The sequence below is a fragment of the Lutra lutra genome, chromosome 10, assembly GCF_902655055.1.
Source record: "Lutra lutra chromosome 10, mLutLut1.2, whole genome shotgun sequence".
Classification (NCBI taxonomy): domain Eukaryota; kingdom Metazoa; phylum Chordata; class Mammalia; order Carnivora; family Mustelidae; genus Lutra; species Lutra lutra.
The window spans coordinates 105,620,418-105,636,196 of NC_062287.1; the positions used below are offsets into that span (position 1 = coordinate 105,620,418).

Genomic DNA, 15,779 nt, shown 5'->3' on the forward strand with positions numbered 1-15,779 from the left:
CAGATGGAGTGTTCCCGCTGAGGAGGGTGGGATAAAGAGGCCTGTTTGCTAACCCCTGTCCTAACGGGAGTGGGCGGGGTAGGACACAGGCACCTCCACGATAGGGCCGCCAACACCCTTGGCAACTCCGTGATTCAGGCCCCGCAGAGAGTGGGCCTGGCAGGAAAGCACCCCGTGGCTTCCCTGTGACTCAGGGGAAATGCAGATCTCCCTGAAGAATGACTGGCCAGGGTCCCACTCTAACCAGCTCTATAGCTTGTCTCCCCAGCACCTAGAAAGTTTCGGGTCCCAGTGTAGCACACCCCCTCCCCCCCACCCCCGCCGCCGGCCTTTGACAGCGCTCTGGCCGCCTCAGCTGCTTCCACACCCCCTTACCTGGCCCTGGCAAGCCTCTTCCCCCCGCCTTCAACTCCATAGCCCTCCCTGCCCTGCCATGTCCCCTTGGTTACCCTTTGGCTCTGCCCATCCTCACTATCCACCCCCATCCTGACAGAGCCAGCCAGATGATTGCAAAAGGGCTGAGCCAGCGGGAGAGGCCCTCACATGGCAGCTGTTCCTGCTGCAGAGGGGAGGGGGCAGCGGGAAGTAGAGGGAAGCACATTCCATGGGAGATCCGATCAGAAATAGCCCCAAACCCTGACCGTCCAGCCCCTGCTCTGCTCCTGGCCTGCCCACTGTGTAAACAAGGTAAGGTCAGTAGGCTTCCCCTTTGGAATCCGGAGGAAATGTGGAAAGCGGGGGGGGGGGGGGGGGGGGGGGGGGGGGGGGGGGCAGGGGGAAGTGTCCGAAAGGGAGGGGGCTGCAAAAATGAAAAGAGCCCAGGAACATCTAGAGACCCAGGGTCACCAAGGGCACCTTTGCCACTTAGGCAGCCCCACATGCCCATGGGATTCTGCCTTTCCCAAGACATTCAATACAGCACAATGCCCAGCAGCCACCTTGACTGCCATTCCACCCATCCCTTGGGTGCTGAAGCTCTGGGACACCCCAGTAATTCCACTGGAGTGAAACGACAGCCTCCCCCGGGGAGCCATGCCAACCTGATTAGAGCAAACAGACAGGAGCAGGTGGCTGTGTCTCTAACCTTTTGGGAACCCTGGTATCTTCACGCCCCAGCATTAGGGGACACATGCAGAAGAGGGGTGAGGACCCCACAGAACTCCATTCCCTGACCAAAGCGAGTCAGGGAAGTTACCCTCCAGTGTAGATACAGCTGGAGGGGTGGGCCAGGGAAGCCACAGCCACCCAGGAAAACCCCTTTGATGTGCAGAGGGAAAGTTCTGGGTTCTGAGGACAAAGAGTGCTGGTTGCCATGAAAACCACAGTATTAATTTCAGAAATGACTGGGTGGATCCTCCAAAACACTTCATTCCACTCCCTTTGACATTCTAGACCCTTCCCCCACCTCTCAAAAGGGGAAGTGGCACATTTGGGGCATGTGGGCAGCTGGTGGGCCGGGTCTGACCCAGTGTGCAGAGCAGCTGTCCAGCTCCAGCTCAAATAGGACATGAAAAAAAGAAGACAATCTAGGTCTTTCTTGGAAGAACTTTATTTTTTTTTTAAAGATTTTATTTATTTGACAGAGAGAAATCACAAGTAGGCAGAGAGGCAGGCAGAGAGGAGGAAGCAGGCTCCCTGCTGAGCAGAAAGCCTGATGTGGGGCTCGAACCCAGGACCTGGGATCATGACCTGAGCCGAAGGCAGGGGCTTAACCCACTGAGCCACCCAGGCGCCCTTCTTGGAAGAACTTTAAAGGCTTTTGGCTTTTTAATAAGTGACTTAAGCAGAGGGCCAACAAAGCTAAAACAAATAACTGCTTATAACCAGTATCTACCAGTTTCTACACAGGCTGAACCCAGTCTCAGGCGTTTCCATTCACACACTGGGCTCAGTGCAGATTTTATCTGCAGCGAGGACATGGATGGCGCTGGAGAGTTATCACACTAAGTGAAGTAAGTCAGAGAAAGACAAATACGCTATGACATCACTCATAGGTAGAATTGAAACAAACGAACAAAGGAAAAAAAGAGACAAACCAAGAAATAGACTAACTATAGAGAACAAACTGGTGGTGGTTCCTCCAGCAGAGGGGCGGGGGAGAACAGGGGATGGGGATGAGGGAGTGCCCTGATGAGCACTGAGCTACGTGTGTTAGTGTGAAATCACTCAATGGCACACCTGAAACTAACATAACACTGTAGGCTAACTATACGGAACTAAAATGAAGATTTCATCTGCAGTCAAATGCACCTGAGCCCGGACTCCTCTCCTTTCTCCACCTCCTTTTCTGGACGCTCTTAAGATTTTGCCCAGTAAGTGGATAAAACGGCTTCCTCCTTGCATCTCACTCTAGTTCTCCAAGATCACCCCTGTTCTCAGGCCCAGCCCGCTCCCAACTCCAACTCCCCCTTCCCTTTCCTCCCCATGACCCCGGCTGGGGACCCAGGAGGCACACGCTGCAGCCTGGGCTCCCGGATGCCAGCTCCAGGTGGTGAGCCTCCCAGGCATGTCAGGAAATGGGCCCAACAACCAGAGACGTCCCCCTGGTCCCCCTGGCGCAGGCGCTCACCGGCCAAGCCGAGGCAAGCCGGGCGGGGCCGGGAGGAGCCGAGCCGGGGAGCCAGGCAGAGCTCCAACAAGCGCCTGGGCCCCAGCCGGGATCGGGATAGGGAGGCCGTGAGTCCCAAGCACAGCCCCAAAGCCCCAGGCTGGGTGGTGACTCAGGGCTCCTCTGGGCAGGGTGGAACCGCACCAACTCCAGATGGCCCTCCCCTTTCCCTACCCCACATCTGCCGCTACAAACTCCTGCTGTTAACCTCTTTCTTGCCCACCAGGGCAGGGCAGAAGCCCTCTAGTTCCATCTGGCTTTGGAGGCCAATAGCCAACTCGCCCCGGGTCACAACACCCTCCCCTTGGGCTGCCCACCCACCACCTCCGTTTGTGGGTATTGGCCGGCCCCCAAGCACAGGCCTGGTCTCATCCAACAACCTGGCCACCCTCCTCTGCACCAAACCGCCAGACCCTGAGGCCCAGGAGGCAGGACGTGGGGATGAGTCACTCTTCCTGCAGTCCGAGGGAGGCTGGGAGGCGGGGTGCCCCAGACCAGCCCAGTCCACATGCGGTGCCAGGTCTGCTGCGGTCCACACAGCAGAAACCCCATTTTCCCCAGCTCGACCCCATTTCTGGGCCTCTCTGACCTGCCCCTTCAGACCTTACAGAACTGGGGTCTCTCCGGACTAACTCCTCAGCTACCTGGAAGGTCAAGGATACCAGGAAGGCGGGGGGCGGGGGGTGAAGATTACACAAGCGGAGAAGCAGGGAGGTGTGGTGGGAAACGGAATCTGGGAAGGGAGTCTGACAGGTTAGGTGAGGCCCCAGCACCCAGCGCCTGGCCCAACCCAGCCAGCAACTAGCACTTTTAGATCCCAACCAGGAGCAGCCTGGAATGCTCGGAAGCAAGACAGGTGGCAAGTTTGGATCCAACTCCAGATGACCTGCCAGGGAGCAAACCCTGAGCAAGAACCAGCCCATCCTCGCCCAGCTGGATTCCACATGGTGACTCTGCTCCGCCCATTCTTCCCAGAACCCCAGCTTTAGTCCAAGTACCCAGAGAGATGACAACCCTAGCCCCCTCCCAAGCTACCAGACCATCTGTACCTGGGAAGACCACCTTCTTCCCCTCCCAGCTAAGTCCTTCTCTGCGCTTGGACTAAGGGTGGGAGAGAAAGAACACACATGAAACCATAAACTAGAGACCAAAGGTTGAATCGTGACTGTTTCTACATCTGCCTCAGAAAGTGAATCAAACTGGCGCCTTCCAACTTCACCGTGTGTAATACACGGGGAGACCTTCGGTGCTCTTCAGAAAAGACAAGAGAAACAAAGAGAGTAGGAACAAGAACCTGTGAGAAGGGCATGATAAAAATTAAGCTCGAGAGAGAGAAAATAGTACTCCCAAGTCTGAGTGGGGTTCTTAGGTGGCAAGTCAGGACTGTCCCAAGTTCCAGGAAGCAGCCGGGCACATTTTCAGTACGGGTTCCAGTGACACCCACTGGGGTCAAAATCCCATCTCCACAGGCAAGTCTCTTAAATTTCTGAACCCCACTTCCTTGTGAGAAAGTGGGACTACCCCAGAGATGACCCACAGCCAGTCCAGAGCCAACAGGCCATTCCTGTTCTGAATAGTCTGTGTCTGGTATTCCTGCTTGAAATATTTCAACCAAGACCCTCGATGCCACCACCTCCCTCCCTCCCAGGGCATGTGTGAGAAATAACATGAACTTTCTCCACAAACTGTGCTACCGTGCCTTAGCAATCTGGTCCCGAAGACTTAGGCAGTTCCAAAGTCCTATGTCACCGCCCGACCTAACTGCATCCGGTCTCTCCCAGCTAGGCCAAAAGTCAGTGATCACAGTACAGGCAGGGCGAACACAGCCAAAACAGAGAGACCTCTCCTCTACCCTTCTAAGACTCTCTCCTGCAAAAGGAGGTACTGCAGGCCCAGAAAATAACCCTGCTTCAACTATCAACTTCCCTTTGAAAAAGCCATCACTCATAAAGGAGGCAGGAGAGGTAAGGGTTCAATGTTCAGTTTCCTTTAATGACCCCCATCTCCCTGAAGGGCAGGTACAGGCAACTAGGCGACGGCAAGAGATGTTCACTTGAAGATCTTGCCCTGATTGAAGGTTTTGCCCACATGCTGGAAGGCCCCCTCCCAGGAAAAGTATTCTCGAACCAGCGTCTGGGTCTCCTCGCTGCCAGGATCCAGTTTCCGCCAGGTATAGGACTCGTAGTCCACCTGCCAATCTGGACTCAGCTGGGGAGAGAAAGCCAGGTTAAGCACATGGTCAGGTTATCAGACACTGTCCCACACCTGTTACTTCCAGCTCAGACGCATGTCATCAGATCCTAAAATGCCCGTGACCATGGCAGTCCTTCCTGTGCACATTCCTTGCACTCTCCGAATGCCTACAAGCACAGGAATGAAGTGGACTTCCCACCCCCTTGCCCCACCCTGAAGAGACAGGCTCCTCCCGTACACCTTTCCTCACCGGAAAGGCAAGCTCCTGGCCTCGGAAGACCCAGACTCCAGAAATGGAGCTGCTGTTATTGGTTCCAAAGAGGATGACACTGGCAAAGGCATTCTTCCTCAGTTTGTCCAACCGCTGGAACATTCCTGAAGGGGCGAGGGAGAACATGCAGTCTTTAGAATCACATCACCCACGGCCTTGTCCCCCCTCTTCCTCTTCCTCGACCCACTCTCTTCTTACCAGTGATGAGGTTGCAACTCATGAAGGTCTGGGTGAGCTCTTCAGGGAAGCGGTACTCAGCGTACCACAGAGACCAGCCATCCTTATCAAAGTGCTCCCAAAAATACGGCAGTGCCACAGAGAGTGTGTCCTCATTGGAGTACTTGCGCTTAAATTCGTCCAACACAAAGGTACTGAATGGAGGAAAAAAGCAAGGTCAATGTGGAGAAGGTCCCACTGAAGCAACACAGGGTTGCCAGGCTAAGAGAAACTAAGGGCAAATTTCACTAAAAATGTACTGGTTTAAAGGAAGAGGTCACTGGATTGGCAGATAGGTACCACCTTGCAAGCGAGGAGAGCTAAGGGCATATAACCAGGGGGCCAGGGCACTCCCTCTGCTCCCTATCTTCGGCCTAAATCAGCTAAGCTGGAGGAGGGTAGGACCCACGTGGGCTGGAGGGAAGCCCTGCCCCAAGGAAAGTGCAGGCAACTGCTGCCCCCTGGTGGAGACCCAGAATGTGCACTCCTTCTCTGTAGCCACCCCCTCCAGGGCCCTTTCCCACTGAGTCACTCAGTCCCTGAATCACCCAACTCTCCCCCGCCACCACAGGCCTCTTCGGGTTACACACACTACAGTGTGACAGCCATGTAACTGGCAAACGTTATCATAAGGCCTCCGCCCCGGACCTTACACCCGTGGCCTTGAGTCACTCTGCCCAGGAATAAGCCCAGATGCTGCAAAGCCCTTAGGGTTAGATCCTTGCAGCAACTTGGCACACTGCTGAGAAGGCTCGCTGTGGAGTCCCTCCCCTCATGGCAGGGTGCTCTTTCTTTTCTTTCCAGTTATAAAACCACATGCTGACTGAAGAAAATCACTCGAAATGCCAGCAAACAAGAGAACTGATTAGTATGTTCGTGTACTTCCCGCCAGTGGCTCTCCAAAGACCATGTGTGTAGTTTTGTGCCTTTCATCATTTAATACTGTCATTCTACCAGGGATTCTTTTTCACAAATGTTTTAAGATTTTTTATTTATTCACTTGCGAGAGACAACACGAGAACACAAGCACGGGGGAAGGTCAGAGGGAGAGGGAGAAGAAGACTCCCCACTGAGCAGAGAGACCAATGCGGGACTCAATCCCAGGACACCAGGATCATGATCTGAGTCGAAGGCAGACACTTCACTGAGGAACCCAGGCGCCCTTTACAAATTTTTTTTAAAGATTTTTATTTATTTATTTATTTGACAGAGAGATCACAAGTAGGCAGAGAGGCAGGCAAAGAGAGAGGAGGAAGCAGGCTTCCCGCTGAGCAGAGAGCCCAATGCAGGGCTCGATCCCAGGACCCTTAGGTCATGACCTGAGCTGAAGACAAACGCTTTAACCCACTGACCCACGCAGGCGCCCTTTTTACAAATGTTTTAATGGCGAAATAATCCTCTACTGTATGAGTGTGCCATAAACCTATTTTTAAAAACCCTTACTAAATGTTTAATTGACTCAATTATTCATTACTATAAATAATGCCAACAAACCCCAGAGTTAAAAACCATTCCTTTCCCTCTTCCCAGATAAGGTTAAGTGGTGTGACCTGCCCATGGTTAGAATATAGCAAAGCAGATGCTGTCCTTGAACCCTGGGTCCTATGGTCCTTCCCAAAAATACAACGGAGACCTCCTCTGAGGAGTTTCCACCCCAACCATCTGAAAAAGGGACTGGAGATTTTTTTCTTCACACCTTCCTGAGCTGTTAGAACTTCATAATTTATGACCATGTTGTATCCATTTCCCCCCAAATGAGGATAAGCTCTGAACCGCTCCGGAAACAAGTGTAGCTGGAAGGCCTTAAAAGGACTGGAACTGGGACGCCTGGGTGGCTCAGTTGGTTAAGTGTCTGCCTTGGGCTCAGGTACTGATCATAGAGTCCTAGGATAGAGCCCTGTGTGGGGCTTCGTGCTCAGCAGGGAGTCTGCTTGCCCCTCTCCCTCGGACCTCCCCCCACCGCTTGTGCTCTCTTGCAAATAAATAAAATCTTGAAAAAAAAAAAAAAAAAAGAGCTAAAACGAACTATCGACATATAGCGGTCTTCATCTTTGAAGACATTACCTTTGCATTAAAAATCCTACGGAAAATCATCTTGCCAGCCCAAAAGAGAACCATAGTAATACTGCTAACTGGTATGAACCTGGGCGCCTGGGTGGCTCAGTGGGTTAAGCCTCTGCCTTCGGCTCAGGTCATGATCTCAGGGTCCTGGGATCGAGCCCCACATCGGGCTGTCTGCTTGGCAGGGAGCCTGCTTCCTCCTCTCTCTCGGCCTGCCTCTCTGCCTACTTGTGATCTCTGTCAAATAAATAAATAATCTTAAAAAAAATTTTTTTTTTTAATTTTTTAAAAATGTTAAAAACCATTACAAGGAGAGCCTGGGCGGCTCAGTCAGTTAAGCACCTGACCCTTGATTTCAGCTCAGGTCATGACCTCACAGAGATCGAGCCCCATTTGGGAGACTGCTTCTCTCTGCCTCCCTCTGCACACCCTCCACAAAATAAAATCTTAAAAAAAAAACCACCATTACAAAACAGGGGAGGGTGAACCCTGTTGAACCCCAACAGACCAACTAGTGAGATGGTGGATGACTTTGGGAAAGGCAGAATGAGTGCGTGAGAAAAGCCGGGAGCAAGGAGAACTACGCGAAGTGGCAGCTGACAACAGAGGTCTCCTAATGGAATTCTAATGAAACGCCAGGGCACTAGCTGAGGACTTGAGTACAGATAGCAGGCAAGTACTGGATGCCCCCCTTCTAGGAAAACCAACAAGCTTCCTTTCACTGTATTCTTTTCTTTCAAGAACCCCAAACTGTACTGAAAAGGTTGGCAGTGGATGGGGTGAGGACCATCCCATCTTCTTCCTTCTTGAGGGGTTCTATTCCCCCATCTGGGAAACAATCCAGCAGACAGGCACTAGGGAGTCACGGTCACCGTCCCTTCTCAGCGAGGATGTTTATACAGTTTGCTCACATAGGGCGCCTGGGTGGCTCAGTCAGTTAAGCGTCTGCCTTCGGTTCTGATCATGATCCCAGAGTCCTGGGATCAAGCCCCAGAGCCCCACATCAGGCTCCCTGCTCAGCGGGGAGTCAGCTTCTCCCTCTCCTTCTGTCCCTCCCCCACTGCTTGTGTGCACACGCACCCTTCTCTCTTAAATAAATGTTAAAAAAATTTACCCAATTCTTGAGGATAAACTCAAGAAGTTGTTTTCCTTGCAAACAAGACATCTTTCAATTTTATATGGACAACGTAAAATGGTCCTAGCTATGAGAGGGGAACACACATAGGCAAAAACCGGCCTTCACGAGTCCCATGCCCCCTTCCCTCCAATATCCTTACCTCTTGGGCAGGTGAGCGAAGGGGTCCTTGGCCTTCGGCTCAGCAGCCAATGCCTGTTCACATTCATCCATCTCCTCCTCAGGAGCAGGGGCAGCAGCCTTTTTCTCCTCTTTCCGCTCAGCCTGGGGCTTCTGCTTCTCTTCCCGAGAACCTTTCTCTTTCCGTGGGGTGTCCTTTTTAGGCTGGCTCTCTGCAAACTTTTTAGCTGGCGCAGAGAAAGGGAGAGAAGTCAGCATCCTGCCTCTCTCCATATGCCTCTAAAGGCAGGCAGTGAGCAAGGGAACGGAAACCCACGGGGCGGGGCAACTGTGGAATCTAAGCTCCGCACTGCTCTGCCACCCGCTCCCTGTACGTCCTGCAGCAGGAACACAGCACTCAGCAACAAACACACACATGCACCACGACTTCTGTACGTGAACACTAAGGAGGGAAAGTACGTATGCCTGTAAAGCACAGGACACTACACAGGACAGCCCGCATTCTGTGGGTCCACGTAACCCAGAAGCCTGATGGGAAATCAAGGGATGGAGACCGAGCAAACAGCCCTGGGCCAGGCCACGTGCTCCTCTCCCTCCAGACTCACCATCAAACTGGGCCATCTTCTCACAGAGTTTCACCTCCCCCAAGACAGCCCGGAACTGGGGCTGATTAATGCACGTGAGGAACCAGCGGTTGGTATTGGGGAAGGCCTGGCGGAAAGAAGGCTCCAGGACCTGTCAGAACATGAGGGTGGAAGAAGCCAAGGAGAGAAAAGTCTTGAGGGGTTTCAAGTCAGGAGCTTTGTTTTTCTCTACACCAAAGCTCCACCTTCCTCTCAACCCCTGACAGGGCAGCTCCCTAGAACACCATCTTACCCTGGAAGGCTACTTCCCATTTACCCTCCTCTTCTTAACACTACAGTCCAACTTAATGGATACTTGATCCCATCCTTCGTTTACTACAAATCTACCCGGTAGACATGTTCATATGGCACCTTACCCCTTTCACAAAACCACGTCACACCTACACATTCCAATCTTTCAAATGTCATGTGTCAGGGCACCTGGCTGGCTCAGTCGGTTAGGTGTCTGCCTTCAGCTCAGGTTATGATCCTGGAGTCCTGGGATTGATCGAGCCCCCAGTGGGGCTCCCTGCTCAGTGGGGACCCTACTTCTCCCTATCCTTTTGCCCTCTCCCCAGCTCATGCTCTTTTTCTATTTCTTTCTCAAATACATAAATTAAATCCTTTTAAAAAAAAGTTACATATCGGGGCGCCTGGGTGGCTCAGTGGGTTAAAGCCTCTGCTTTCGACTCGGGTCATGATCTCAGGGTCCTGGGATCGAGCCCCGCATCGGGCTCTCTGCTCAGCGGGGAGCCTGCTTCCCAATTTCTCTCTCTCTGCCTGCCTCTCTGCCTACTTGTGACCTCTCTCTCTCTGTCAAACAAACAAAATCTTTAAAAAAAAAAAACGTTACATGTCAAACTAAAAACAAACAGAGGTGGGGCAGCACAGCTACCAATACTCCTTTTGCCAAATAAACAAGGTAACAGAAACTATCTACACATGATACATATTTTTCTTTCACCAAACTTCAGGACCTAGCAACATTCCTAACCAAAAAAAAAAAAAAAAAAAAGCAAAAAGTATTTCAGAATACCAAACAGTCCTTTAAACTAAACTTAGCTTCGCAACAAACTTCTTTACCACCTTTTTTTTTTTAAAGATTTTTTTTTTTTTTTTATTCATTTGACAGACAGAGATCACAAGCAGGCAGAGAGGCAGGCAGAGAGAGAGGGAAGCAGGCTCCCCACTGAGCAGAGAGCCCGATGCGGGGCTCGATCCCAGGACCCTGAGATCATGACCTGAGCCGAAGGCAGAGGCTTTAACCCACTGAGCCACCCAGGCGCCCCTTTTACCATCTTTTAATTTGCTAAGATCAGAGCGAAAATAATCTGTGTCGTGGAGACAGACTAGAGCAGTCAGTTCTATAGTACTGGTTCTACAGTATTTAGGTTTTCTTTTCTTTCATTTTTTTAAATGATTTTATTTATTTATTTGACAGAGAAAGATCACAAGTAGGCAGAGAGGCAGGCAGAGAGAAAGAGAGAGAGAGAGAGAAACAGATTCCCTGGTGAGCAGAGAGCCCGATGCGGGGCTCAATCCCAGGACCCTGAGATCATGACCTGAGCAAAGGCAGCGGCTTAACCCACTGAACCACCCAGGCACCCCTGGGTTTTCTTTTCTTTTCTCTTAAGATTTGTATTTATTTGAGGCGCATGGGCAGCTCAGTTGTTAAGCATCTACCTTCAGCTCAGGTCATGATCCCAGCCTGGGGTGGAGCCCCCATCCGGTTCCCTGCTCAGCTGCAAGCCTGCTCCTCCCTCTCCCACTCCAGCTGCTTGTGTTCCCTCTCTCACTGTCTGTTTAAAAAAAAAAGGGGGGGGGGGCGCCTGGGTGGCTCAGTGGATTAAGCCGCTCCCTTCGGCTTGGGTCATGATCTTGGAGTTCTGGGATCGAGCCTTGCATCGGGCTCTCTGCTCAGCAGGGAGCCTGCTTCCCCCTGACTCTCTGCCCACTTGTGATCTCTTTCTCCCTCTCTGTCAAATAAATAAATAAAATCTTAAAAATAAATAAATAAATAAACACACACACACACACACACAAAACACAAGAACACAAGTAGGTACTTTTTGCCCCCAATTATCACACTACTATTCTGGACTAGTATCAGTCCAAGAGCTGCTGGGACACCTGGGTGGTTCAGTCGGTTGGGCCTCTGCCTTCCGCTCAGGTTATGATCCCAGAGTCCTGGGACAGAGCTCCATGTAGGGCTCCTTAGTCAGTGAGGAGCCTGCTTCTCCCTCTCTCTCTGCCATTCCCCTGCTTGTGCTCTGTCTCTCTCTCTCAAATAAATAACTAAAACACTTTTAAATTTAAAAAAAAAAAAAAAAAAAACTTTTTTTTTTTTTTTAAACTTTAAAAAAAGGGGGCATCTGGGTGGCACAGTGGGTTAAAGCCTCTGCCTTCGGCTCAGGTCATGATCTCAGGGTCCTGGGATCAAGCCCCACATTGGGCTTTCTGCTCGGCAGGGAGCCTGCTTCCCCTCCTCTCTCTGCCTGCCTCTCTGCCTGCCTGTGATCTCTGTCAAATAAATAAAATCTTTACCAAAAAAAAAAAAAAAAAAAAAAAAAAAACTTTAAAAAAGAGGTACTGCTCTGCATTCAACATGTCATGTTCTTTGACCCAGTAACCTCAAGACTAATTACCACCTCACTGGTTTTATAACTTACAAGGAAAAGAAGAACTAAAGGAATTCTCTCTCCCTCTCTCAAACACACACACACACACCCCTCTACCTACAACTAGTCAGTAATGAAACCAAGAACTGAACCTAACCTGCCTGCCTCCAAAAGACCTTGGTACTGCAGGCGCCAGCCCTACCCCTATCTTCACAATTAAACACAGGCACAGCTGGACTTCCCCAAAATTACGGAAACAAGCTAAACATCTTCACTGCCATACAGAAACTCAGGAAACAGAACGTTACCTAACTTCTCAGGAGGCGGGAAAGCAGTCAGGGTACTCAAACTTGAGATCCCTAGTTGTTACCAGACACACTCTCATATCCGAGTCCTCGGCAGAATACGGGTAACCTGGAAGACTCATCACTTCGTTTCTACCCTCCCTCCCTCCCCTCTGCCAACGTGATTCTTTATAAACGTCACCTGTTTATAGAGCCACAACAGGGTGCAAACAACTGTGATGTCAGCCAGCGTCACACGTTCGCCCACCAGGAAAGTCCTCGTCTTCAAATGAGCATCCAGTAGGCCCAGAATTCGCCTCACTTCCTCCTTTGCATTCTCTGTGGCCTATTGATTTAAAATGATCAAAAACTTAATAGCGGGTACCCATCCCTTTCCCTGCTCCCCACCCCCAGCAACAGAACCAAGGTTGGCTCTGTTTCATTTCATTTCATTTACTAAATTCTGGCTCATCCCCATCCCCTCTCAATGGAGTCAGATCCGAGATCATTCCAAATGTATGACAAATGAAGCTCTCAACACCAAATTTCTTCATGGTGGAGTCTAGATGAATTTCCCACTACACTGACCTAGTCCTTTATCTTTGGATTTTAGAAGGGACCTCAGAGATCACCTGGCTTAACCACTCCCCTACCATTTGGGATAGCTTTTCTACAGCAGAGATCTCTGACCACTCACAACAGGCACCACTTCCAGTGGATATGTGTGACAAAGAACCCAGATACCATCAACCACAGTGCTCAAAATTCACACCCCGACGATGAGGTCTTTAGTTATCCACATATTCTTAGCATCTCCTTTTCTCAATCTATTGTATTTCTTACTCCCTGACACTCAGGAGTTGATGCCATCCCTGCCCTTGGCTTCTCCCCCAGTCCCAAGGCTTACCTGCTTGTTGTGGTGCATGATGCCCAAGGTGGGGAAGACCCAGGTACTGGCTGGGGGCACTATGTCGCTATCAGCAAAGCTCACCCACTGCACCACCTGGGCTGCTGCCTCGGGAGTACTTCCCCGCAGCTCCTCATTGCTCACTGCAGAGGCAGAACACAAAGGTCAGAACTTTGGGGTCATGCCAACATCAATCCAAGTCCATGAAAATTCCTCTTCTACACACTCCAGCTCACCCTCATCCTCTCCTACCTCCTTCATTCCAGATCTTCCCATTCCCACACCCACCGCAAATTACCATAGTAGGCAATGGCATTGCTCTCGAACACACAAAATCCATCGTCACCCTCAAATGCTGGAACCTGGGACAAAACAGTCAAAAAGATAAATAAAATGCAGAAAAATAAGTCACATTCACAGTAACTATTCACTAGCCAATCTCAGGAACTCAAATCATTTTGGATGAAAGTTCTTACATAAGGCTGACAACCCTTACTAAGCAAACTATTGATAAACACTACTGGTACTAACTCTAACCCATGAACTAGACATATTTAAGTAATTTGCTATACCTTACAATCTAAACTCTCATAAGAAACCCCAAAGATTTAGGTATTATCAGATGTCTGTATAAAATCCCTCAATCAAATAGGCAAAAGATCAAAAAACCAAGTGTCATATCTCTGTCCATGTACCTGAAAGGATGGCTCCCCACACAGCATTTGTCTCCTCTCTGTTTAGCAAGGTTATTTGTGGATCTCTGTAAGCCCCGTGGTCGGCTCAGGGCAGATACCTGATACATTTGCACCGAAAACAAAAAAACTCTCTCCCACAAACACAAAAAAACCTGTGAATTTTATAACAATCACTGGACAGCTCTGCATTACTTCTAACTACATGTAAATCTACATTTATCTCAAAACAAAAAGAACTTTAAATCACTGAAATGTTAAAAAAAAAAAAGTTATATGGAAATCTCCCTTTTAAAGATGGAGACCATCTTCAGAGTGAGACAATCTCAGGGCTCCTTGAGTTCTCGGGACCAAAGACCCCTGTGCGCTTTCTTACTTACCTTGCCTGCAGGAAATTTACGGAGAAATTCAGGGGTGCGGTTGGTTTGGCCAAAGTGGAAGTGGGGTGGTGCGGAGAGCACGCGGACCTGAGCCCCGCTGTACTGAGCAGCAATGAGAGCCTTGAAGGCCCTCCAGTTTTCAGGATATGTGTACAGGGTCTATGGGGAAAAGGAGGGTGGTATTCATGAGTAAAACGGTCCCAGTCCTAAGTGTCATCTCCCAGGATAAATTCCCTGAGTTATTCCCAACCTGTTCAACTCACTTTTATTCCCCCGGTGAACCAAGCTCTCTAGTATCTGTCATGTGTAATCAGAGTCCGAAGACAGAACTACACACCAACTGCTAAATAAAGCTTGCTGACAGGCTTGACCTTCCCTAAGGAAGGACATCTCTAGAAGCATTCTCACCTCAAATATATCTGTCCAGAAACCCAGAACTTGTAGCTCCCTCAGACTCCACCCGCCGACAAACATACACTCCTCCCTTCCCGGAGCCTTGGTTTCATTCATTGATGGTTAGCGAGTACCTGCCTACTCCACAGCTGAGCCGCGCACCCCTTCCAAAGCATCACCCTTGTCTCTCACACACCCCGACCGTTTCCAAGTTCCCCTCAGAAGAGCCACGGAGAAACCGAACGGCATCTTCTCTTCCTAAACCAACTCGTTCTCCGCAAAGGACCACTCCTCCTTGTCACGCGTCCCGTCCCTCCGGTCCTGTCCCGCAGTGAGTTCCCTGGCTTGCCTTCTCCTTCTATTAACCCGGCCAGCACGTTCTGACTCCACCGTCCGGAGAGTTCTCCCGTTCCCAAACCTCCCCGCGGGACGACCCTCAACCGGAAACAACCGTACCTGCCCACAAAGACCCTCCTCTTCACCCCGTCCCTGTGGCTGCCCCACAAAACGGTCGCAAAAGTTCTGTCAACCTGCCCGGATCCCACGTCTCGAGGCGGCAACGAACCCGAACCCCTTTCTCAGGCCCCAGACGGCCAGGATCCGACATCTCTTTTCTCCTCTACCTGAGACCCTTCCACCTCTTTGGCCTCCAAGAGTCCCAGCCTCAGTTCCCCTCCGGGGCCTGGAAGCCTTGCACTCCAACAGTACGGTCTCCAGACCCCGGATCACTTCCCCACTCGGCTCCAGAACTCCTCTGACCCCGGAGGGTCCTATTCCGGCAGAGGATGGCGTCGGATACCGTCGGATACCGCGACCCGGATCGCCGGAGCCGGCAAACTTACCCCAGCCGCCATGGTGATTCCGCAGAGAAAGGGGGTGGGGTTCTCGGCGCTGCCGCAAAGTAAGCCGTCAGGGAGAGGAGCGGGGGAAGGGGAGAGCCGTGGAGAAGCAGCAGCCGCAAAGCGAGGACGCCACAGAAGGCATACGCACGACAGTTCTGTATCCCGTGGTGGCTGAATTGGAAAAAGAAGGGGGTGGGGCCTGCTGGTCTGCGCAGAGAAAGCTCGCGCCTGCGCAGTGGGACTCCTGGCTGGCCCGCCCCTCGGGCCTGGCCAATCCGAGTCCCGACGTGGAGGTGGAAGGCGCGGAGGGTAAACTGTGAGAACCAGCTGGAAAACCTCCCCTTGTCTGCGACGTGGCACAGCTGCCAACTCCGCGCCAGCGCCGGCTCCCAGAGGCGTTTCCCCTCCAGCTCGGGAACCCGCGGTGACTGGACGG

General features: G+C 51.2%; 1 protein-coding gene across 1 annotated transcript; it reads right to left on the reverse strand.

Moving 5' to 3' along the window:
* Window positions 1-4,579: 4,579 nt before the first annotated feature.
* Window positions 4,580-15,499, reverse strand: EEF1G (eukaryotic translation elongation factor 1 gamma). The gene is made up of 10 exons (XM_047691280.1): window positions 15,344-15,499; window positions 14,109-14,267; window positions 13,335-13,398; window positions 13,037-13,179; window positions 12,332-12,475; window positions 9,210-9,339; window positions 8,627-8,831; window positions 5,271-5,443; window positions 5,052-5,176; window positions 4,580-4,816 (listed from the first exon to the last, which is right to left on the reverse strand). Exons 1-10 carry the CDS (start codon window positions 15,353-15,355, stop codon window positions 4,658-4,660), a joined length of 1,314 nt encoding a protein of 437 aa, XP_047547236.1. The 5' UTR covers window positions 15,356-15,499; the 3' UTR covers window positions 4,580-4,657.
* Between the last annotated feature and the right edge of the window lie 280 nt (window positions 15,500-15,779).